We start from the raw sequence: 23,139 nt of genomic DNA on the forward strand, positions 1-23,139 counted from the left end.
GATTCTACTAGACGGAGTTCACTGGATCCAAGCACCTCAGGGGGGGAAAGGAGACGTAGCAGCACCGGGTGGGCTACAGGAAAACACAAGCCAACAGTCAGACTGGTCCTATAGTAACTCGGAAGTCTGACCATTGACTTCCATGGAAGAAGACCCAGGGCCATGAATTTGGAATTGGTGTCCAGGCTGCAGCTCCTACCCCTGAGGAGGGAGGTTGTTGACTCCCCCTCCCAAATCAGGGAATACACAGAATCCCATTGGAATGGGACCTTCCTGGGAAAGGTTTAACGTGAAGGGAACGGTTGGGGGGGGAATTCCCCCTTGTCTGAACCCCTCATTGCTCAGTTTTCAGCACCCTCTCCCCACACCCTTGCCTCTAGCTAAGCAGCCAGTCTCCAGTCTCACCCTCCTGCCTTTCACTCTAGCAGGAGGCAGATATCTTTAGCATCTGTCTGTCAAAGCTGCCAGGAGGGAGCGGGACATCTTTTTAGATCTAGCTGCTCTGGTGCTGGCTATAGCAAGCCCGAATTTATTTAAGTGCAGACTTCTGTAAAGCACAGAGGAGATTAGTAGGCAGCTAGTTAGAGAGTCATGACACAATCCCCATTTAATAGCCAGAGAATTTCGATAGGTCCCTCCCTTGTTGTTATCGTGCAGCCGGAGCCGGGTCCGATTCAGCGGGGGGAAGGAAAAGGATGGATTCAAGAGGGACTTCATGCAACTCCCCCATCTCCTCCCCCAGTTCTTGTCAAGCCACAAAAAGGGAGGGGACCGACCCGCTCCGGGCTGTTCTTTGCTAGAAGATGGAGAGAATGCCTTCTGTCCTGATCCCGAGAGCCAAACTCTCTGCTGCTCACAGCAAGGATCCTGGATCAGACTAGCCCACAAGGGTGAAAGGGGTTTAAAGGCCAGCCACAAGGGGGTGTGCAACAATCCCAAAGCGCAGCCCTTCGCCCAGTGGGGGCCTGGTCTCTGACTAGGACTCCAAGGTGCTATGTCAGGGGTGGCCAACCTGAGCCTGAGAAGGAGCCAGAATTTACCAAAGGACACTGCTAAAGAGCCACATTAATACATCAGCAGCCCCCGCCCCGCTCCCAGCACCTCCTGCCTACCGACAGCCCCTCCCTGCACCTCCCGATCAGCTGTTTTGTGGCGTGCAGGAGGCTCTGGGGGGGGGGGGGAGTGGGTGGAGTGAGGGCATGGCAGGCTATGGGGAGGAGGTGGGAAGGGCTGGAGTGGGGACAGGGCCTGGGGCAGAGCCAGGAGATGAGCAGTGAGCACCCCCCGGCACATTGGAAAGTTGGCGCCTGTAGCTCCAGCCCCAGAGTCGGTGCCTGTACAAGGAGCCGCATGTGACTCCCGAGCCCCAGGTTGGCCACCCCTGGGCTACGGCAATACAAATTATAGCAGCCAACGTGGCAGCTCCACTTCAATGGGCCTGGCACAAGGTTCTATGTGCCGTAACACCACATCCCTAGGTGGGTACTGGGGACTGAACCCAGGGCTTCGGGATTTAAAAGCATGATCCCATACACCGGCCACTAGAGGGGAACAGAGCTACACTGGGGTTACAGGCAGAAAGCGGAGGTCATTTCCCCCACCCCTTTTCCTGAGAAAGGAAACATCACCTACATACTGCCTTCCCATGCGCCCCCCCCCCCCAAAAAAAAAACCAAAAAACCAACCACGGTAAATGATGGGTGAATAGATTTTTGTGCCCAGGCTGGCAAGTTTTCCCATGGCCTTTTGGGAAAGCTGGTCTAAACAACCAGCACCTGCATGTAAAGAGCGGGATATTGCGTGGCACACTCCCTCCCCGAGGGCAGGGGAAGGGGGACCAGAACTGCAAGGCGTGCGCGAGCGAGACCCCCGGTACTTTTGGAGCAGGAGGAAGAGAATTCCATGGGATGTTCCGACTGGGCCTGGGATGCAACGTCATGACCACAGGGAAGCGCTAGGTAGCTCCAGGCTCGCTGCAATTAAAGGGCTACGTTGCCATTCCCAAAGGTGCTATGCACCCACAGCAACCCAGGGTGCCGGCTGAGGGTTACACTCACATCCTTCTCTAAAGCCTTGAGCAGATGTGCTCACCCTTCCTCCCAAAGTCAGCAAGCAGTCACAGGTGCACACATTCGTTTTTCCCGGGGGGTGGGGGGGGGGCGGGGGAGTGTCACACAGTTGCGCACATGAAGAGCAGGCTGGGAACCGCACCCTGACCATCTCTTCCTGCGCAGGAAGCTTGGGAGCAGATGCTTGCTAAGAGATGGGCCTGAACCTGATCTATCAGGTCAGTTACAGCCACCAGCAGCTTGTCTATAGAACCCTGCTGGGGTTTCCCAGCCCCCACCCCCACGGCTGCTTTCAACCCAAAGAACCTGCAACAGGACAGATTAAGTGCCTCGCTCCTTGCTGCAGCAAGCTCACCAGCACCATCCGCAGGGGAGCGGTGCCGTGATTCACCCGGGTGCACAGGAGTTACCAGGAACGGCAGCCGCACCAGGTGACCTCGCAATCCATTTACCAGGGTGTCCGCTGTTCCCAGCGTGAAGCTGTAACAGCAACAGGGGCCAAGGAAGTTAATCTGTATCCCAAACATGCGGGGAAATGAATACAAAACATCGCCAAAGAAACTGAGAAGCTTCTGCTGACCTTTGCTTTGCATTACACACCGGGGGCCAAATGGTGGAGGGCCGCATGGAACAGATGGACTTGCCCAAGGGATGAGTTTAGATCCTCACTTCTAAAGGGATCAGCGCTCCAAACGCAGAATAACCGTCTGTTAAGGGAAAACCAGATTCCTGACTGCCCCCTCCCCCCACAATGTCAATGTTTAAAAGACCAGACAGCAAACAAATGGAACACATTTGGATATCGCTCTAATGCTGCCTGTCAAGGATCAGGAGGGAGAGGTAAAAAAACATGGAGGGGGAGAGGGAGCTACATATTTCTATTGTCCACACCTGTATGGACAGTAATCGAACAAAGTACCCTTCCCAGCAAACAGCAGAGCAAAACGCCAAGATCCAGCTGTTCTTGGTCATCCCCTAAATTCTGAAAGGGAAGTTTGGATTGCAGGTTATCCATAGATGCAACCACTGGAGGGGTTGGGGGATATCCCACCGCTGGGCAGCCCAGGATTATGCATCATTCTTACTGACACCCTTTTTAAACGGGATCCCATCTTTCCTATCCAGGGCAATGAAAAGATGAGACCAACTCCTGCAGAGGAGGGGGAGCGAAAGGGGTACAGACTTTGGGAGATTTTCACCCCAGAATATCTATGGCAAGACTGGAATGGGCGAGACTTGTGCACAATTTCCAGCTTACTTCCTGATTTTTAAACGGCAGAAGAAGCTGACAATTTTCTGCCACTCCCACCCCCAAACAACGAGAAGGGAATTTTCAAAGAACGGCCAAGTAGTCAGCAGCTGCCGCTAGCAAGGGTTCTCCTATACAACGGGCCTGTTCCTGGCTTCCAGCAAAGCCAGTGAGAGCTTCGCCAGCATTTTCATAGAAGCAGGATTCTAGCCACAGCCTTCCCCCAAAGCCCTCTTCATTTTAACGTCAGGCTTGCCGAAGCTATGAAATAGTTTTGCTATTCCAGATTTCGCTGCTTTTCCACCCCATGGGAAGTGGGGCGAGGGAAAGCAGGAGGAGACATTAAATCTCTCTTCTGTACATGTCCCTCAGTCACCGTGGTCAGACAAAGCGCAGGTCTTTGGAGAGCACCGTAGATCGCAGCAGCAGTTTGAGCTGTTTGCAAAAAAAGACACACACACACACACACATCTATACAGGAAGAGCCAGTTCCTGATTTCCAGTTTGGTTTAATAAGAAGAATTTCCTTCTTCCCTTCAGACTCATGCAGGAAGCCTGCAAACAGACCAGCTCCATGATCTGATTAGGTTCCATCCTACGCACATTTCCTGAAACAAACGATTTGCGGGAGTTACTTTCCATTCCGACTCCTGCCCCCAAAAGTGCGATTCCAGCCAGGGGATCAGTCTTGGGTTCTAGAGAGCAACTGAAAGGACGACGCAGTTATCCGATTCATGCCGACGAAGATTGCACCCTACTGGCACTTCCCCCCACACCCCCGGTAGGACAGGGACTGATGTTTGGACAGTAAGTACCTACTCAGACTGCCAGTCCCTGAGGGCAGGGATGGCGTCTGAGTTAGAACCAAGGGCAGTGCTCAATCACGTGCAGTGAGCCATTTAGAGAGGCTAAGACAGGCAAAGGCAGGGCATGTGCTTAGACACAAGCTGTATTTCAAGGGCAGCGGTGCAGCCTGGGTGGTAAGGTAAGGAAAGAAGAGCCACAGAGAATTTCACAGGTACTTCTATGACGTTCATCACTCCAGCACCCCCATGACTCAACGCCCACGTGGGCAAGGGAAGTGCTATCTCCATTTCGCAGATGAAGCAATTGAGACAGAGGGGAAGTGACTTGCCCAGGTCAGAGTGAGTCAGTGGCAGAGCCGGAACCAGGAACAAGGTCTCCCAGCTCCCAGGCTGTGCCCTCCCTACCAGGCCACCCTGAACAAAAAAAGGAGGTTCCTGGTTCAGAAAGGAGCTGGCCAGCACTGGCCAGGCCATGGCTCAGTGGGTGGAAAGAAGAGGAGATCTTGAGAGGTCAGTGAGAGTCAAGGCCTTCATCAGGGATGGAAGAGCACCAGATGGGTACAGAAGGCCAGCAGGATCCGGGCTCGCCACATGCAGTGCATTAAAGGCACGAAGCTGACGCCAATACACAGAGGTCCCCAATGCTTAAAACGAGGGGACAGCTCAGCCCCCACCCCACCCTCTGCTTGGGAGAGGAATCAACTGGGGAGATACCCACTGTGTGGGAACAGCTCCTAGACACCAGCTTTTTAATAGCGATCACTGTGCAGGAGAGGGCTTATCTACACACACACACACACGCGTCTGCGGAGAGGTTACTACTACAGACAGCAAGTAGAGCCGCTGCTTCAGCTCACGGCACAGAGGGTCATGCTTTTAGCACGGAACATCTGGGTTCAAACCCTGCCAGCGATAAGCTGGGGCAGGTCTCATGACACGGTTACTGCTCAACGGATGGGAAACAGCAATACAGCCCTCGGAGGAGGCCTGCTAATACAGGCTCAGCTCTGTAATCAACCCCGACTGGGAGGGCCGCTCCTCAGCTACCCATCTGGGTCTAGCTGCCGGCCTGTTCTGTATTTGGGGCGGGGGGAGACTGAAAGTTTCTGTCCTCTGTTAGCAACTTTGTAGCTTTATTGGAACAAAGGAACAAGTCACTTGGTTTTGCTAGGTTTGGAAAAAAACCCTCCTAGAAGCTAGATTAGAATCATCGTACTGGAAGAAGGTGGCTCAGTTACTCACGGCCTGCAGAAAACTGGGGGGGGGGGGGGGGGGAAGAGTAAGGGGGGGGGGGGGCTAAGTTCCTTTTCAGTGCACCAGCAGCTCTTCCAGTTAAACCGGCGAGGAATTCTCGTTGGCAATATGGGGGACAGATACAGCTGCATCGCGGGAAACCCCGTTCTGGGGCGAGCGCTTGGTTTCTCTCGCTTTCAGCCCGCGACTGAAAACGCCCTCACTGCAGCCAGCCTGACAGATGCAGGCACATGCTGGGCTGGCCACCAGCTGTAGAGAAGCCACCGAGAAGAGGGGCGACGCTGCTGCCGAATTGGCGGTGATGTTCTCTAGCTGCTACAATCCCAGAGACCAGACAAGCCGGGGCATCGAGGAGATACAGTGACCCGCACAGCCAGGGACTCCTTGGTATTGGGACTGACCCCAGCTAGGCAAGCACGGGTCAAGGAAGTGCCCGTGTGCAGAAAACAGGAAGAGGAGGGTTATTCAGAGGACATCCTAATCAGGCTCTTTCCCTATTGCACCACACTAAAGCTACGGTCCTTGACTAGGAGCCTAGAGACACTGCTGCTCTGGGACACACAGCTGCCAAGCAAAAGGGATCCGCCGTGACATTTTGATTTCAAGGAATGCTGCCCGAGTTCTATCTGTAATATTGTTAAAGGGCCTCTGGAGGAGGCAAAAACTTCACGGGTTTTAATCTCCCCAGTCCAGTCCCCCTCTCTCCCCCAGCTGCCAAAGCAAGCAGCTACTGCAAATACTTATGGCTAATATTTACATTCAGACTCAGTTCAGGAAATACGTGTGTTCTCGTCGGTGAAGGAGTGGGGCACTTCCACGACAGGCCCTTGGGCAGGTTTTTGGCATGATGTTTCCTATTGCAACAACGGGTCAGGGTTAAAAACCCAACAGGGAGATTGGCAATTCAAGGCCTTTGCAGAGCCATTTTATAGCTCCAACAGCCCAGGTCCCTGGTAATGCCAGCTCTGCGGCACGTTGTGGAGCGTAACCGGTCGCCTCGTGGAAGACATATCCGCGGGGAAAACACACTCCGAAATGGCTCCAACGGGGATTTATTTGCTGAGCTCCAGAAGCGCCTGCTTCACACTCGAGCACTTGAAGCACTGACGATTTCCCCACCAGTTACAGGTGAGCAGGGACCTGAAAACGGACCCTCGGTCACAGGCTGCAAAGTGAAAATGGACAAAGCTTTGGATAAACAAGGAAGCAGCTCTGACTTTCACCCACAGCTCAAACAACCTTTTCTCTAAGCAGAGGCACAAGTTGCAGAGTCCAGGACAGATCTGGATTCCGTACACCCCAAAGCTCAGGATCGTTTGGATTGAGGGGTTTGGGTTCAGCCCATTATAAAATTAGAAGCACTTTGCAAACTTCAGATCCATATTTTGACCTCTGTTCAAACTCCTGCCTTTTAGTTGAGTCCCTCCTCGCCCCCCGCCCCAGCCAAGTTCTGATCATTTTCTCCCTTTGTTTTTCATTGTTGGATGTGCCGCGTTGGAAGATTTTCTGCCAAGATTTCCAGCCCGTTTCTTTTTAAGACCAAGAGATGTGACAAAGCTTAAAGTATTACAAACATTTAAACTTTGCATTTGGCCCTTGGCTAGTCAGGAAGCATGAAGCAAGGCCACCTGGAGAGTAGGGCCATCCAGTCACACATGGTTAACGTGGGGTACCTATGTGTGTATTCCAGGGTTAAGCCTTCTACACAGCACAAGACCTGTTCTCAACATGCTAATGCAGCAAATCAACCAGGGCGGGTAGTTTGAAAGACTATATATTTTATATTACAGCAAAAATAGGTTTGCTGGAAGGCTGGATGGCAACAACGTATAAGGAGACAAACTGGGGGAGAGATTTTCAGAGACCCTTGGGGACTTGTGCTGGGATTTTCAAAGTTAAGTCGTCTTATTTAAAATACCCACCCTCCTTGAGGGTCCCTGTGACTGTCCAGAATACAGAGGTGCACTGCATACAAGCAGAGATTTCTGTCAGGGGTTGTAATGGGAAAGTTGGGTCATTAATTCCCTAACTGCTGACAGTTCTGCAGATATAATGGCTATTAAAGACTCCGCAGCTTAATGTTTATTCTACATTTTCATGTACTAAGGCCAGTTTCGGGGTCAAACCCCGGCCCTACTGAAGCAAATGGCAAAGTTCCCATTGACTTCAATAGGGCCAGAATTTCAGCCTTAAATTCGCTGTAAACTCACTTCTAGATGCTTGCCAAGCTGCAAATTTAACTCCCTCACTCCTTTGAGAGTTAAATCTGCGGTCTCTGGAATAAAACGAATACAAAGACTGCTTTTTGTCATTGGGGCCTGACTGGAAGAAGGGAGCCCAAAACCTAAAACCCAAAGTGAAGTAGCACCTATACAGGCTGCTTTAGCAGGGTTTCTCAATTGCGGCCACCTTGGCCGCACACAGCCACCAGGAGCTTTTCTTGTGGCCACAGCGTCCTAGGCTGTGATGGGGGAGAGGGGGATGTAGTAAAGTAGCAGCCCCTCCCTGTTACTCCTGGATGCACCCCTTGGTGTTGGTTGCTGGAGCTGCCAGCAGGGGTTGGACGCAGCCCCTCTCTGGAAACACCTGGGGCACAATGCTGGAGGAGGACACAGATGGCGAGTTCCCCACCTTCCCAGGGACAGTGGGGCTCAGGCGTTGGCCTTCAGCTCTGGGGTGAGGGGGTAGCAGGCTCTGGCCATGGGGCTTCGGGCTCCAGCCCTGGGTGGGCGGCAGCAGGCCTTAGGCTCCAGCCGCACGGCTTCAGGCTCCATCCCCAGGCCATGGGGCTTCGGGATCTGGACCCAGGGCTTCAGGCTCCAGCCCCCAAGTATTTTAGTATCACCAGCAAGAGCTGGTGGCCGCACTCTGAGGCCACCAAAAAATTTGTCCTAAGAACCCCTGGCTCAGGGTAGGTCTACACTACACACCAAGCCTGGACTCTGACTCTGCTCCCCTTCCGTTCACACACACCAATCAGTGACTCGGGTCAGCAAGCACTCAGGACCTGGGTGGGCCAGAGCCCAAGTCCCGCTGTGACTCGGGTCCACACCCTGTCATTCTCAAGCCAGACTTGAGTCAGAAGGTCTGTGTAGGGCACTACAGACATGCTAGCACAGCGGTGGGACCCAGGCCCAGCAACTGTCAAGCCAGGTGTCCAATGCTGCACACACTCAAGTCAGGTTTGCAAACACCAAGTCCACAAGCCTGGATCTCACAGACCCAGGTTTACAATGCACTATAGACTTACCCTTAGAGGGTGGTAACATTAGTGAGCAGGATGTGTTGTGTTGATTGTGAACAGTCACGGCCACTGTATATGCATACAAAACCCACTAAAGGCTTGGCCTTAGCAGCAGTTTCAGATGTAACATGCCCTTAAGAAGAAAGGTTTACATTTACACACAAACAGGAAGAAAAGGAGGAAGCCCCCCTCCGCCCTTTATTGGGGACTGCAAAGGGAGCGACACAGAATAGTCAGGGACTGTGCACCATTTGAGTCTGCAAGCACAAGTGCGGGTACAGCCTACTGCCTTTAGCCATATCAACCTGGTTCTGGTCACTCCCGTCTCAAAAAGGATAGAGTGGAACTGGAAAAGGTTCAGAAAAGGGCAACCAAGATGATCAAGGGTATGGAACGGCTTCCATACGAGGAGAGACTTAAAAAAAAAAAAAGAAAGATTAGGACTATTCAGCTTAGAAAAGAGATGACTATGGGGGACTAGGATAGAGGTCTATAAAATCATGAATGGTGTGGAGAAAGTGAATAGGAAAATGTTATTTACCCCCTTCACATGACAAGAGCTAGGGGTTATCCAATGAAATCAATAGGTAGCAGGTTTAACCAAACATAAGGAAGTACTTCTTCACACACCACACAGTCAACCTGTGGAACCCATTGCCACAGGATGTTGTGAAAGCCAAAAGTATAACTGGGTTCAAAAAAGAATTAAATAAGCCCATGGGTCCATCAATGGCTATTAGCCAAGATGGCCAGGGACACAACGATATGCTCTAGGTGTCCCTAAACCTCTGACTGCAAGAGACTGGGACTGTGTAACAGGATGGACCATCAAAATTGCCCTTTTCTGTTCATTCCCTCTGAAGGATCTGGCATGGACCACTGTTAGAAGACAGGGTACTAGGCTAGATGGACCATTGGTCTGACTCAGTAAGGCCATTCTTATGTTCTCTTTCCACTCTCTTCATAAGACCCTTTGTTTTCAGTTTAAACTGATTTTTACCGAAAAATTCTCAGGTTTTACAAAAAGTATTCTTCAGTATTTTCTGATTTTCACCCTACTTTTGTATCATTCAAATATATAAAAAATAACTTGTTTTCCTAATAAAACAAAATATTGCATGAGATGTATGTATTATGATAGGTTTCAGAGTAGCAGCCGTGTTAGTCTGTATCCGCAAAAAGAACAGGAGTACTCGTGTCTCTAAGGTGCCACAAGTACTCCTGTTCTTTTTATGTATTATGATAATACATTAGTCTGTGTGTATATGCAAAGCTGCCTGTGGAAGTAAGATATTTATTAGTCTAGAAGATACACACAATAAACAAACGGGCACGCACGCAAGCTCTGAAGTGCGTGTACATCTGAACATACTGGTGAATCTCACGCCCACCATGTACACATTTTAAGCTGTAGCAGATAATGATTTGACACACTAAAATGGGAAGAAAATGAAAATCTGTATCAGAATATATTTCAGAACACAAGTATTCAAAAGTTTAAACACAACACAAGCAGGAGAAAGGGACGAAGCTGAGTGTATCCGCTGTAAATGTTTATAAACTAATAGTTCTAAATCTACAACAGTAAACTGTTTATTCAAATCAAAAGTTTTATTTGGAGATTAGGGATGTATTGTTTTCTTAAACTCACAGGTGGCAGTGTGTTTTGAGTTCTGTTTTAGTTCTACAGCAAACCACATTAATGCTTTGAATTCCGTTCAATCTACTGAATACTTGCCCCCTCCCCCCATCTTTCCGTCCATCAAAATAAACCCTGATATTTACCCAGAAAAATTACCACTAGTTTTTTGCACTGATTTTCACCTGTTTTTGTTGTGGTGGTAACAAACACTGAAATTCCTGGGAGAAATTTAATAAAATAAAAACTGAAAACAAAGGGCCCTAACTATTCGTGAGATGTCACGATGGCCAAAACTTACAACTTGAAGCTCTGGCATTGTCCGAGAAAGGATACTGGGCTAGATGCACCATTGGTCTGACCCAACATGGCAGTTCTTATATCTGAGGGCCTGGATTCTGAGCTCAGGTTAGTGTCACTCAACTGAAGACAATGGGGATAAGTAAGTTCAGGGTCTGGCCCAATGGCATTTGCTACCGAATTGGTTTCTAGAGCTAGTGAGGAATTTTTCAACGAACTATTTTAACTGAAAAATGCTGCTTCATCAAAACTGTTTGAGAAACTGGGTTGGTTTTGACGAATCTCCCAACACAAAATGTTTTTGGAAAAAACGTTTCAAATTCCTGAAATTTTAACATTTTCAACCAGAAAGGTTTTTTTTAAAAAATATGCGAAAAAACTTTGTTTTGAAATTTTAGTAAATGTAGGTTAAAAAAATTAAACAAAAAAGGCAAAATTGAAATGAAAGGTTTTGTTTGACACAATCTGGAAAAAAAGATTTCTTGTTCTGGAAAATTTGAGATAGACTTTGTCCAGAATTGGGACAAAACATTTTTCCGTTCATGCAAAAATTCTCCTGGGAGGGGAAGACCATTTCCCACCCAGCTCTGCTGGTTTCCTCCACCCCTTCTTTCTTCCTAAACCCTGCAGTCCCAGGGAACTGATGGAAGTTAAAGCCTGGCCCAGCACATACCTGGGTCCTGCAGGAGCAACAGTACAAGTGCTGTGCGTCTCCTTTCTAGGAACAGGACGCAGGGCACACAAGAGCTAGTAGCAGCCGGTCACGGCTGGGAGGCAAGATTTATCCATTCCGATCTCTACATCCCAGCAAAAGACCTCTAATCTCACCGGAGTGGACTTAAGCACGAGGCTGGGGGGAGCTATTCTTAGATGCCTGACTTCTCAGCAAGCCAGCTAGGGTGTTTCAGCAGAACCCTGCTGCTTGCCCTCTCTAACCTTGCAGATTTGGGTGTTTTTCAGACAGTCTTGAGGCCTGAACTGGAGCAGATGCTATTAAAGGGTGAATGAAGGGGTGGAAGGAAGAAGTGACTATTCTTTCATCAGGCTGCCTTTGAGAACCAATACAACAAAGCTTTGGCAGAAGACTAAAGTTAGGAGCCAGGGACAGCTTTGTGTTACAGTTTTAAGACAACAAACCCATTTCCCTCTACTGCAGAGCTGTGAACACGTGTCAGTTTACACACACACACACACACACACACACACACACACACGCCCTTATACAGCCCCCACTGCTCCTAGTATCCAAGTGCCTTCAAGAAGCATAATGAGGCAGGGAGATTAGCATCTGTCACCTGCAGTTCTCTCGGGGATGGGGGAATATTTAATTTTAATGTGATTTGATTAAATACAAATATATATGTGCAATAAGCAAAGGAACCTATCTTGATCCTACGCCTTCCTTTAAAGGAAGAGCAGTTTTAGCATGTCGCGTTATCTTCCCAAAACAGATACACACAAGCAGGAGGTGTGTCAAATGCCGACCACCAGCAAGGCCAGCCCCCAATGCTGAATTCAGCTCTGCCCCTCCTCACCACCGCTCCTTCCCCGCCACACACTTCATGGCAGATCATTCGTTCCGGTTTTGCGTATGGGGGCAGGGAATCACACAAATAAAGGGCTTAATTGTCCAGCTCACACTATTATTACAGTCCCATTCTGTGCATCGGGAAAGCAGGATTCAACCCTTTCTCAAAAGGGTCGATTCTTTGTAACAAATCTGTCCAGAGAGATGCTTTCCTTTCCCCTCCTTTTTAAAAATAATTTGGACAGATAATACCAATGCTCATTTTTCAATCAATTTAATTTTCACACTTGCGCAGAATTCAGGGTTTTCTTTTAAGTTTCATCAATTGAAATGTTCACGGTTGTGCAAAATTATGGGGGGGGGGGCATGGATCAGACCATGATGTAATACCAGTAGAGGCACCGAGATTCAAAAAGAGTAAAAGCTTTAACCATTAAAACACAAAATGTCACTGTTACACGTCAATATATACCATGCAAATATCCTTAGACCAAATTCTAATAAGTTCTCAAGCAGCATTTTTCTTACTTTGCCTAGCTGTTAATTTCCATCATTAGTGGAAATATTCTTTCCTCGGTTTGCGAGTGCTTATGCCGAAATCGATGTGGACTGACAAAACCTCATCCTTCCAAGCCTAGTTACATATCTGAAGCTGTAAGCTCATCGGGGCACAGAACTTGCTCTCTGGTTTGTACACCATGTGCCCTTTGATATCCCTGTATAATGGCCAATCAGATACGATTTCCATCAGCTCGTTTTAGGACTAGCCACATGCCGAAGCCCTCTTGTAAGCAGTAGCCATCTGATCTTTGAAGTTCAGTGTCAATTCACAGCTTGCACCCTCTTTCCAGAAAACCTGAGGCCCCATCACCAACACACGAGACAACTGACCTACAGTTTGAAGTGGAAAGGGCCAAAAATAGTCACCATATAACAGAGCACAGAACCTTCTTATTTCAGTAAGATTACAAGCTGAAGGGCCGTTCGTGCTGATGCTTTGCGCTGGCAACTGAGCCCAACAGCAAATGCTTCCGAAGCGGCCTCAGTTCACGTAACGACGTAACCACCTCACGTTGCCCCTAGGCTGAAAGCCGTGACGCCGCCGCACGCAACCGGTTCGTGACATCAGGCAGGGCCTACTTCAAAGCATTAAATACACACACACACACACACACACACTGAAGCTAATATCAGGGGATCTGGTCTTGCCTTCCACTAGGACAGGAGACCCCCACGAGGGTTTAAAACCAAGTCTGTCACACACACACACATGAGTGATGACCCACAGTTACACTCCTGTTCATACTTGCCTCCAGCTTTTTAAGCTAGCAAGCACCTCATTGCAATCTTTCGATGCAGAGGGTAGCTATAGCCACAGAGGTGGTACTTGAAACAGCAGATCAGCACACCTCGGCCCGGGCAGGAACCACTGGAGTATCACTTGATGGAGGAGAACCCCCCCTTGGAGTAGCCTCTTACAGTAGGATAGGAAGATACTTCAGAGCCCTGCACTCACTTTCCAAGCACTCCGCACTGCCATCCGGTAATAATGCAGCCAATAAGCCTATTCATTCCAGAGCACCTCTTAGCACCATGGGCTGCCGTGCAAGTCTGAAATATGCACGAACAAGAAAGCAGGTGCACGGTGCGAGAGAACACTTTGCACAGCTATTGCCCTTTGCACCTACGCATCTCCATGTGGTTTTATAGACATTCATGACACGGCTTGCACTCTTGCTAAGCAGGTGTGACAGCCGCGGTCTTGGAAGAAACACCGAGGATTGAACTAGGGATGTCCAAAGCTAAACATGCAAGTCTTTACAGCCTGAACCAAAGAGCCAGGCTCTGCAGCTGTGGCTCGAAACAGATCATCATCATCATCTCTGGATCAGGCACAGAGGAGGATGCAGGAACGGGGTCCCTAGATTCTGTTTGCCAGAGGCTGGGAATGGGCGACAGGGGATGGATCACTTGATGATTACCTGCTCTGTTTATTCCCTCTGGGGCACCTGGCATTGGCCACTGTCGGAAGCCAGGATACTGGGCTAGATGGACCCTTGGTTTGACCCAGTATGGCCGTGCTTATGTTCATAATACATACCAAGCCGGTGGGTTACACTGGCTCTAGGATGAATTCTCATCTGGTATAAACTTTCACAGCTCCACTGACTTCACTGAAGTTCCTCATCTGCTACGAGTCACGTCACTACACTGAAGTCAATAGTGCTGGGAGAGTTTACACCAGAGGAGGATCTGGCCCATTATCTCTATCTTACAGACAGAAAAGCTGAAGCACCGAGAGCTTAAAGCAACTGGCTCAAGCTCAGAGCGCTGGGGCTGGAGCTGGAGCTGAGAATAGAACCCAAGCGTTTAGACTCCCACTCCTCTGCTCTAACGCCGTTGCCTGTCAGCAGATGTGTGCTTCATAAGCGAACAAGGCACCCACCAGTTTAGTGCGGTGCCTCTATTTTTTACTTCCCCGTTATACTTCGGGGAAAACATTCACGTGATTCTCCCTGCAGGAAAGAGTCTAAGGCAAACTTCAAACCTTTTGCTTTAAGAAAAAATGTGAAGATCCCAAATCATGAGCACATACTTGCTACCCAGTAATATTTGGAGTAAAGCGAAAACAGATTCCTTCAATTACCACCCAAGTCCAGAGACATTCGTTACATCACTGTAGCGTCTAGGAGCACCATTTATTGACAAGGATTCCACTGTGCTAAGGGCTATACAAACACAGAACAAAAAGATCGTCCCTGTCCTATAGCTAGCCACATCAGAGTTTAAAGTGTCAGTCATTTGCAGGATTGCTTTCCACCACCATCTCAACCCTCCCAGCAGAAGAGACACCCTCCACCCCATTTTTAATACGGACAAAAGCTCTGAAAGTTACTGCTCCTGACAGACGCCAAGGGCAAAGTCACTCGGGGGTATACAGAACTATGCAGGTGTTTTGGTTTCATAGGATCACAAGAGAAAGCAGCTTGCATGTCAAAAAGAAATCCTTTGCAATGTCTGTTTACCCATTTTAGACCCACGGCTCAGGAAGCCAGTTACTAGAAAGTTTTAAAGGTAGGTAACATCTTTCACCACCGCTCCTTAAAACCCCTGCATAAATAAGGAGCAACCCTTGGTTCACTCTAAGTCCACGATGATGATGCTATCAGAACCCTGTTCCCGGGAAGAGCCCCAATAAAGGAAATGGGGCTACTCCACAGAATTACTGCTAGACAGAGGCTTAAGTCAGGAACAATTTTGCAACTGACTGATTCTGACAGTGGCAGATTTAGGCCTCAAGTATTTAGGGAAGACATTCAGAGTCAGCCACCCTCTCTCTCCCTCCCCTATCGGGGAAAAGGAAAGCTTTGCAGAGTTTGAGTTAAGACACTTTGTCGAGAAAAACTGAAGCCAAACTGCTCATTTATTAGAGAGAGCCCAGCTAATCCCGCCTTCGCTGAAAAGCTCAGTGCAACTAACCATGGAGCAGCTCTGCACATTAAAAGGGTTGATCTGAAACGACCACATGCGTTCATATTTACACACATTATATATGGAAATCAGAACTCCGTTTTAACCACATTCGGCTGCTACCCATGGCCTGTAGAATGGGTTTAAATCAAGTCCTACTGGTAAAGGAGAGCAGACTTTGGAGAACACACTTTTTGAAGGAAGGACCAAGGGGCAGGAGGAGTAGAGAGGTATGTGACAGATGGACGATGCCCATTTGCTTTGTTTTCAAAGGCCACCTCTTAAACTGCATTTACCTTGCCAACTCGCAAAAGAACTGCAGTAGAAATCAGAACTCCGCTACCGAGCTCCTCCTTTTGCCTGGCCGAAACAGCAACATCTTAACACAATTCTGGATCAACTTTTCCCCCGCCCCCGGCTTCAAATCCCTGGCTTTAGCAACGCAGGCAGGAAAGTACTTTTGTGAGTTCCTTTCTGTGTACCAGCTATGGCCAATATCAGCTCAAACGCTACTTTGCACCTTCCGCTTCCTTTAAACACACTATGGCCCAAGAGGCTGGTTAGATTATTAAACGTACCTACAATGCAATATGCACCAGAGTCAGCTTTGAAAACAAAAAAAAAAAAAAACCCACAAGGCCAAAACTTTCCAAGCCTTCAGGAGCCGCTCTCATGATTTCCTCTGTGTTACTTATTTGATACCTCACTGCGGAAAGGTTTCAGTCTCTTTCTACCAACTCAGCAACTTCTTTTAAAAAAAAAGGAAATAAGGGCCCCGGCGATGGTCCCAACGAACTAAAAAGCAGGTCCTTAAAAGCAAGCCCACCGCGCCCTGTTTTCCCCACATGTGGAGGGCGCACGCGAACAAAGCCCAAGCCATGCCCTCACGCCCAGGGCCGGGGAGGGGCTGTCTGCTGGCCCATGCCCCGCCAGGGAGAGGGCTCAGTTGGGTGCTTTGTCCAGGACAGGTTTAAAGCCGCTGCGGCTGGGGGCGACGGAAGGGCGCGCCCCCACCTGCCCCGCAGCGCACCCCCGCTTGGGAGCCAGCCTGCGGGAGCAGATAGCCGGCTGCGAAGGGATCGCAGACCCGGGCGAGCTCAGGGGAGGGGGGCGAGGAAGGGCAGAGCCGGAGGGAGCAAGGCGAGGGCCCGGCAGGCAGGATCCGAGGCGGCTGCCCCCGGGCAGCCCTTACCTGCGGGAAGTCATGGCGACGCGGGACGGGGAGAGCCGCGGACGCCGGCGTTCAGGCTGCTCCGCAAAGTGCACGGTGCCTGCCGGCGAGGCGCAGCTGCACAGGTCAGAGAAGGGGGCGGTGCTCCGCCCCCAGCCACGCCCACTCCCGGGCCATATATGGACTGGGCACGCCCCGGCCCTCATCCCCCAGGCCGCTCATTGGTCAAGCCTGCCAGGGTAGCCCCGCCTCCTCCAGCTGGAAGGTTAAACCACGTGTCAGCAGGGGGAAAGCCCTCCCTGTGACGAGGGGGGACCCCCGCCCTCTGCTCCTCTGCCCCCTCCCTCCCCGCTTGGCAACTGGCACCGCCTAGCAACAGAGGCAGGGCAGCCGCTGCGGCTCTTAAAGGGCCAGCCCACGTCCTGGGGAGGGGATGGCTCAGGCCAGTGGTTTTCAAACTTTTTTTCTGGGGAGCCAGTTGAAGAAACTTGTTGATACCTGCGACCCCAAGGGAGCTGGGGATGAGGGGTTTGGGGTGTAGGAGGGGGTCAGGGCTCTGGGCTGGGGATGAGGGGTTTGGGATATAGGAGGGGCTCCAGGTTTGTGGGGGCTCAGGGCTGGGGCAAGGGGTTGGGGTGCAGGAAGGGGTCAGGTCTATGGGCTGGGGATGAGGGGTTGGGGGTGCAGAAGGGGCTCTGGGTTTGTGGGGGCTCAGGGCTGGGGGTGGGGTGCAGGAGGGGGTCAGGTCTATGGGCTGGGGATGAGGGGTTTGGGGTGCAGGAGGGGCGCTGGGTTTGTGAGGGCTCAGGGCTGGGGCAGGGGTTGGGGCGTGGCACGGACTTACCTCTGGCGGCTCAGTGGCGCAGCCAGGGTGCACCGTGGACTGTGCTGCGCCCCGGAAGCGGCCAGCAGCAGATCTGGCTCCTAGGCAGAGGCGCACAAGCGGCTCCGCATGACTCTTGCACCCAGGCACCACCTCCCCCAGTTCCCATTGGCCAGGAACCAATGCTCGGGGAGTGCGGAGCCAGTGCTTGGGGCGGGGGCAGCGCACGGAGCCCCGTCTGCCCTGCCTAGAAGCCGGACCGCTTCTGGCCGCTTCCGGGGCACAGCGCGGTGTTGGAAAAGGTAGGCACTAGCCTGCCTTAGCCAGCCAGCACTGCCGCCGGGACTTTTAACCTCCCGGTCAGCGGTGCTGACCAGAGCAAGGCGACCCACCCAGCGCCTTTCATGCTGCGACCCCAGTAGTGGGTTGCGACCAACGGATTGAAAAACACTGGCTTAGGCAGCTGGGCATCAGGTTGGAAAGGCCGAGCCTGGTTGAGGAGGCAGGGTAGGAGCCTGGCTGCGGCAGGGTGCACGATCACAGCCTGTGGTCCCCCTAGCGCTTGGGCTAGGTCAGGGTGAGGTGGGCCCAGGGAAGTGGGGATGGATGGTAGCTCTGTGGCTGTTCCCTAGAGCCCATGGACAGGCCTGCTGGAGTCTGTACACTCAGCAGGGAGCAGCTCAGCCCGTTGTCCTTAGTCCCTCTGCCAGTGGATGATGTGAGCTTTAGCCAGACCCCAGGGCAGGTAGCCACCCTAGTCTGCTGCTGTGTAAATAAAATTCCTGGGGCAGGGCGCCTGGCGTTCGTTCAGGCAACATCCTGGATTTGGTGCCGGGCCCTCTGGCTCAGACATCCGAGGCTGTGCTTTGTCCTGTGGCTCTGGCAGCACAGGGCAGAAGATCAGAGATCACATGTTGAGATGCCAGTGTGTGGTCTTGTGATAGGCCTTCCTTTAAAATAAGCTTTGTCCTGTAATTTTCATACAATTGTCCTTTGTTTTCTTGACACATTTAGGCGGGCGCTAGGAGCACAAGTTGACCTGCCATTCAGGAGGAGAAAGAGAGAGACGGATCCTCTCTGTTCTGCTGCCCACTACAGGTACTAGGGCACTTCTTGTTACCCTGTTGCCCAGGACCACATTTTTCCACCTCCCTCCTATACACCAGACTGCTGCTTTCCCAGAGGTGTCTGCATGGTTTTCTCTACATGCCGCCCCATTGGAGTGGGACTACTCCCACCACTAAGGGAAGTAGGATGTGGTCCATATTTAGAAAAGGCTTCAAGATCCTTTTGGATGAACTAATATGTTTAAGACATTAATAAAAAATAAAGCACTACGTCTATTGAAAAACCAAGGAAATCTTCCTCCTCCTCCTCCAACCCAATCTACACGATCGTGCCCCTGGTTTCTAAACTTTTATAATACATGTGTAATTGGTATTTGCAACCTCTTATCACAGGTTCTTGAAGTGCTTCCTACACATTAATTATGGCTTAATAATTTCCCAGCCAGGGAAAGCATTCCCCCTGCTCTCTATAGTTTTCTGTGGCTTGCATTATCAATTGCTCAATGTATTCTGATGTGCTGTTTACCTTTCTCCACAGTTCAATACCTTTGTATATTTTCTTCCCCTCACCATTGGATGAAGCTAACCTCATCTGCTCCCTAAAATAATACCACTTAATTAAGAGGTCAGGACCGCCACCTCACCTTTCCTTTCTATGTTATCATCTGATCTGCTTTAATTGCCCAGCATGAAAGTTAACAGAAGGTTGCCACCTTTCAAAATAAATAAATCAAATAAAATGCAGCACATAATTATTACATGGAACAGCAAACGTTTTGATTATAGAATGACAGTAGCTACAACTGGAGGATGGTCTCTTTGGCTTTCGTGGCCAAATGCCACAGTAATTCAATCCCCTACGTTAAGCACTTAAATCAGGCTGCCAGTAAAGAAAATTCTCTTTCCGTTAATCAACTTATGGTAAAAGCAGCCCACCGTGCCAGTACAATACTAGGTAGGAAGAAAAAACCTGCTAGCTATGCTAGTTCAAAACCAAATAGGTGGCATAAAGCTGCCAGCCATGCCAACATAATATCAGACATTGTTAGGGGATGCTGTGAAGGCCAAAACCATAACGGGGTTCAAAAAAGAATTAGACAAGTTCCTGGAGGATAGGTCCCTCAATGGCTATTAGTCAAGATGGGCAGGGAGGCAGCCCCCTGATCTAGGTGTCCCTAGCCTCTGTTTGCCAGAAGTTGGGAGTGGAAGACGGGATGGATTGCTCACTGATTGTCTCTTCTCTTCATTGCTTCTGAAGCATCAGCCACTGTCGGAAGACAGGATCCTGGGCTAGATAGATCATTGGTCTGACCCAGTATGGCCGTTCTTATGTTCTTAAGAGGTAAGCCTATGAGCACTGGCCCACTTGGTCTTTAAGGCTGGTTATATTCCTTGTTTTGCCTTCTCTTTTGGAGAGCGAGTGAGTCCTTAAATATGAAGGGACACATTGTGATCATCCCTGTGCCTAAGCAATGATCTTAGAGAGAGGATCAGGCTTAGGTTTCAGAGAAGAACAGCAATGACCACGCTGCATTGGTACATCTCTTAAATCTGCAGCCCCTCACCCTAGGTTCCCCCTTTGGGTTTCTGATGAAAGGAGCAAGCTGGTAATCAGGCTGGTTAGAAAAAGCAAAGGTCACTGGAGGCCCATTCTGCCAGCCAACTGCTTTACAAACCAGCCACGAGAGGGTAAGACAGTTACAAACCAATAACCCCTGAGTAGGTCTGGGAGAAGCGAATCCACAGCAGAGCTGCTGTCACTTTGGTTAAATGAGGAACGCCTGGTACTATAGACCTGAAGGATGCAGGCTGGAGCATGTTTATGTTGCATCTTTCATCAGAAGGATCATGCAGCATTCCGTGAGAGGTGGTAGGACAGCCAGCCATTGCTTCAGAGCTGGGGCGGGGACAGACGCGGGCAAACAGGGAAATCACGCGCGAGAACAGAGAAGGAGAAAAGAAAAGGCCGAAGTGATGAAATCTACAGGCCAACGTCCTTGCAGTCTAGTCAGAGAGAAGAATAGAAGGAATAGCCCCAAGAACTTAGGTGCCATGTGTGTGGGGAAGAGGACAGAGCTTTAAAAAAGGTGAAGGACAATAGAAAGGGATCGATGTTGTGTTACTGTTTGAATTCTGCCCTAAGACACTGGATATGATCTACAGCCACGGCTCTTCCACCTGACAGCCTTTGGGTCTGGCCCCAGTGTCACGCTGAAGTCAATAGAATTGAATGGGTGTAAACGAGAGAAGAATCAGACTCACTCTCTCTTTCATGCAGGTCAGCTTCCAGTAAAACCAATTGTGCCCCTGGAAAAGCAAAGCCAAATCCTTGCAGCCTACAATTACCACGTGAAGGCTGCTTGGTGAGCTGTATGCAATGAGTTGGGTGGAGCTCTGCAGTTTCTAGTTGTCCCCGTCAGAAGCATCACCAGCCCAACTGGTGCCCCAGCTAGCCTCAGCCAAATGGGCAAGGACTGAGTGGGCCATGGAGGCCGAATGTCCCCTTAACTCTATCCTCTTTCCCAGGGCAAAGGTGAAGTCCAATGAGTGGGACACTGGGCCAGATCCTCAGCTGGTGTCAATCAGCATCAGTGGAGCTAGGCTCCAGCTGGCCGATTGTGAGGAAGCTTGTACAAATATTTGGCCATCCGTGGTGTAAATCCAGAGGACTTTAATGATTTACCCCGCTTTATATGAGGGCAGGGTTTAGCCCAAAGAAAGTCCTAGCCTCCGGCCCCTTTCCCGAGCACTGCATGAAAACAAAGCCAGCTGTCTACGGCAGAAAAAGCCAGAACATGATTGACCAACTCCCCTTCCCCCAGCCGTGTACCCACTTGCAGTAGCGCAAATAGCAGTTTTCTAACTATAATAAGCCACACCGAATTCCACTTCTATTCGGGGAATACCCAGGGCCCTGGCAGCAGCAGCAGGATGGCTTCTTTGCTCCCTCCTTTTTCATTTGCCACTGCTAATTCCAGGCTGGTCTCTTGAGGCAACTGCTCTGACGCATGCCAGGGAGGGCTATCGAGCCTCCACAGAGGGGGGAGCGGCTGTGATGATGCATGCCCAACATAACTGTATGGGAAGGGGGTTTCAGCTCCTTACTCAGAAGCTGTGGAATCCATCATTCATGCCCAAGCCCCGAGGCATTTCCCGCTGCAGGCTCGGGACATGGTATATTTAGCTATAATACATACGTTCTCCTAGGCATTCGTATTGGGGCAGGGGGGCAGACTGGTAAACGCCGACGTGCTAAAGGGCTGGGGCGCACATGCAGCTGGCATTGTGTTTATTAACAATCTAACACCCGCCAGAAAGCATAACCGGGGCAGGGGATTTGCCTTATATTTGTCGAGTGCATTTCCATGCTAGAGACTGCTAAGGCAAATAAAGCAGGGCCCCCGTATTGCTCCCATTGGCTTTTAACAGGAGCGAGATCAGGACCTTTATGCTGTACAAAGAGCACCACTGAGACGCGGCACCATCTGGGGTGGAAGGACAGCAATACGCCCATAGAACACTGTTCAGCAGAGGAGAGAGGGAGAGTGTTGGCTAAGGACAGCTGTATAAAACCCAATTCTTGTACCAGGGGAGCCTCGTTGGTGGCATTGAGGGCCTGCGTTCTAGGCTGTTACAAATCTTAGCCGCCACACACCCAAAGTTCTCTCTCCAAGAGCATGAAGACCCCATTTGACCCAAAGATTCTAGGGGTTAAGGTAGAAGCCTGATCCTTAAACCACATTTAGATAAGGTCAGTCATCCAGAAGGATCCCAAAGCATTTCACGAACTGATCAAAGTGATTTATAATCTCTCCCCAATCCATCTATTCTCTCTCTTTCTCATTTCCCCTACCGAAGAAATGCAGCCACTTCTGGGCTGGCACAGAACCACTGTTTAACAGCACACAGCAATACTACGCAAATAAAGAACACCTACGTAACAAACTGCAGGGGCCTGGGATTTTAGTTTGGCAGAATGTAACCCCCAAACTGGTTTTTTGCCAGACACTATATTTAATACCACTCCCCCAGTTTCAAAAGGGCACGAGATATGTAATGATGGTAAGGGGCCAGGATCTGACGTTTACATCTCATCTGAAAGCCAGCACCCAGAGCCGCACATAGGGTGACCAGATTTTATAGGGACAGTCCCGATTTTGGGGTCTTTTTCTTATATAGGATGCTATTACCCCCACCCGTCCCGATTTTTCACACTTGCTGTCTAGTCACCCTAGCCGCACAGCGCCCCCTGAGACCACATTAGGGCATTGGTTTGGAACTAAGTCGGGGAAGACAACACTACTGAGTTCCCATCATATCCAGAAGCACCGTGGGCTTCCCTTGGACATTTCCCTTCCCAGTTTTGAACAGCTCCAATGCTGCTTGAACTCAGGAGGGGAGAGACAATCCTCAGGAGGACCAGCCCCGACAGCTGAGATGCTCTAGGGCAGGATCATCTCAGCCCTTAGGAGTGGCGATAACACAGTGACCGGGCCAGATCCAAAGCCTGCTGAAGAC

At 50.2% G+C, this 23,139-nt stretch overlaps 1 protein-coding gene across 2 annotated transcripts in view; it reads right to left on the reverse strand.

Moving 5' to 3' along the window:
- The window catches only part of LOC117867923 (tyrosine-protein phosphatase non-receptor type 11-like), an 84,321-nt gene extending 67,473 nt beyond the window's left edge, over positions 1-16,848 (reverse strand). Inside the window, exon 1 of one of the 2 annotated variants that reach the window (XM_034753390.1) lies at positions 16,753-16,848. In XM_034753390.1, the coding sequence (XP_034609281.1) occupies positions 16,753-16,766 (14 nt within the window). In that variant the 5' untranslated portion in view covers positions 16,767-16,848. Of the gene's footprint in view, positions 1-2,649; positions 2,763-16,752 lie in introns of those variants that run through there. The other variant, XM_034753389.1, reaches the window with a different exon arrangement.
- Positions 16,849-23,139: the final 6,291 nt, after the last annotated feature.

This window comes from Trachemys scripta, chromosome 19, assembly GCF_013100865.1.
Source record: "Trachemys scripta elegans isolate TJP31775 chromosome 19, CAS_Tse_1.0, whole genome shotgun sequence".
Lineage (NCBI taxonomy): Eukaryota > Metazoa > Chordata > Testudines > Emydidae > Trachemys > Trachemys scripta.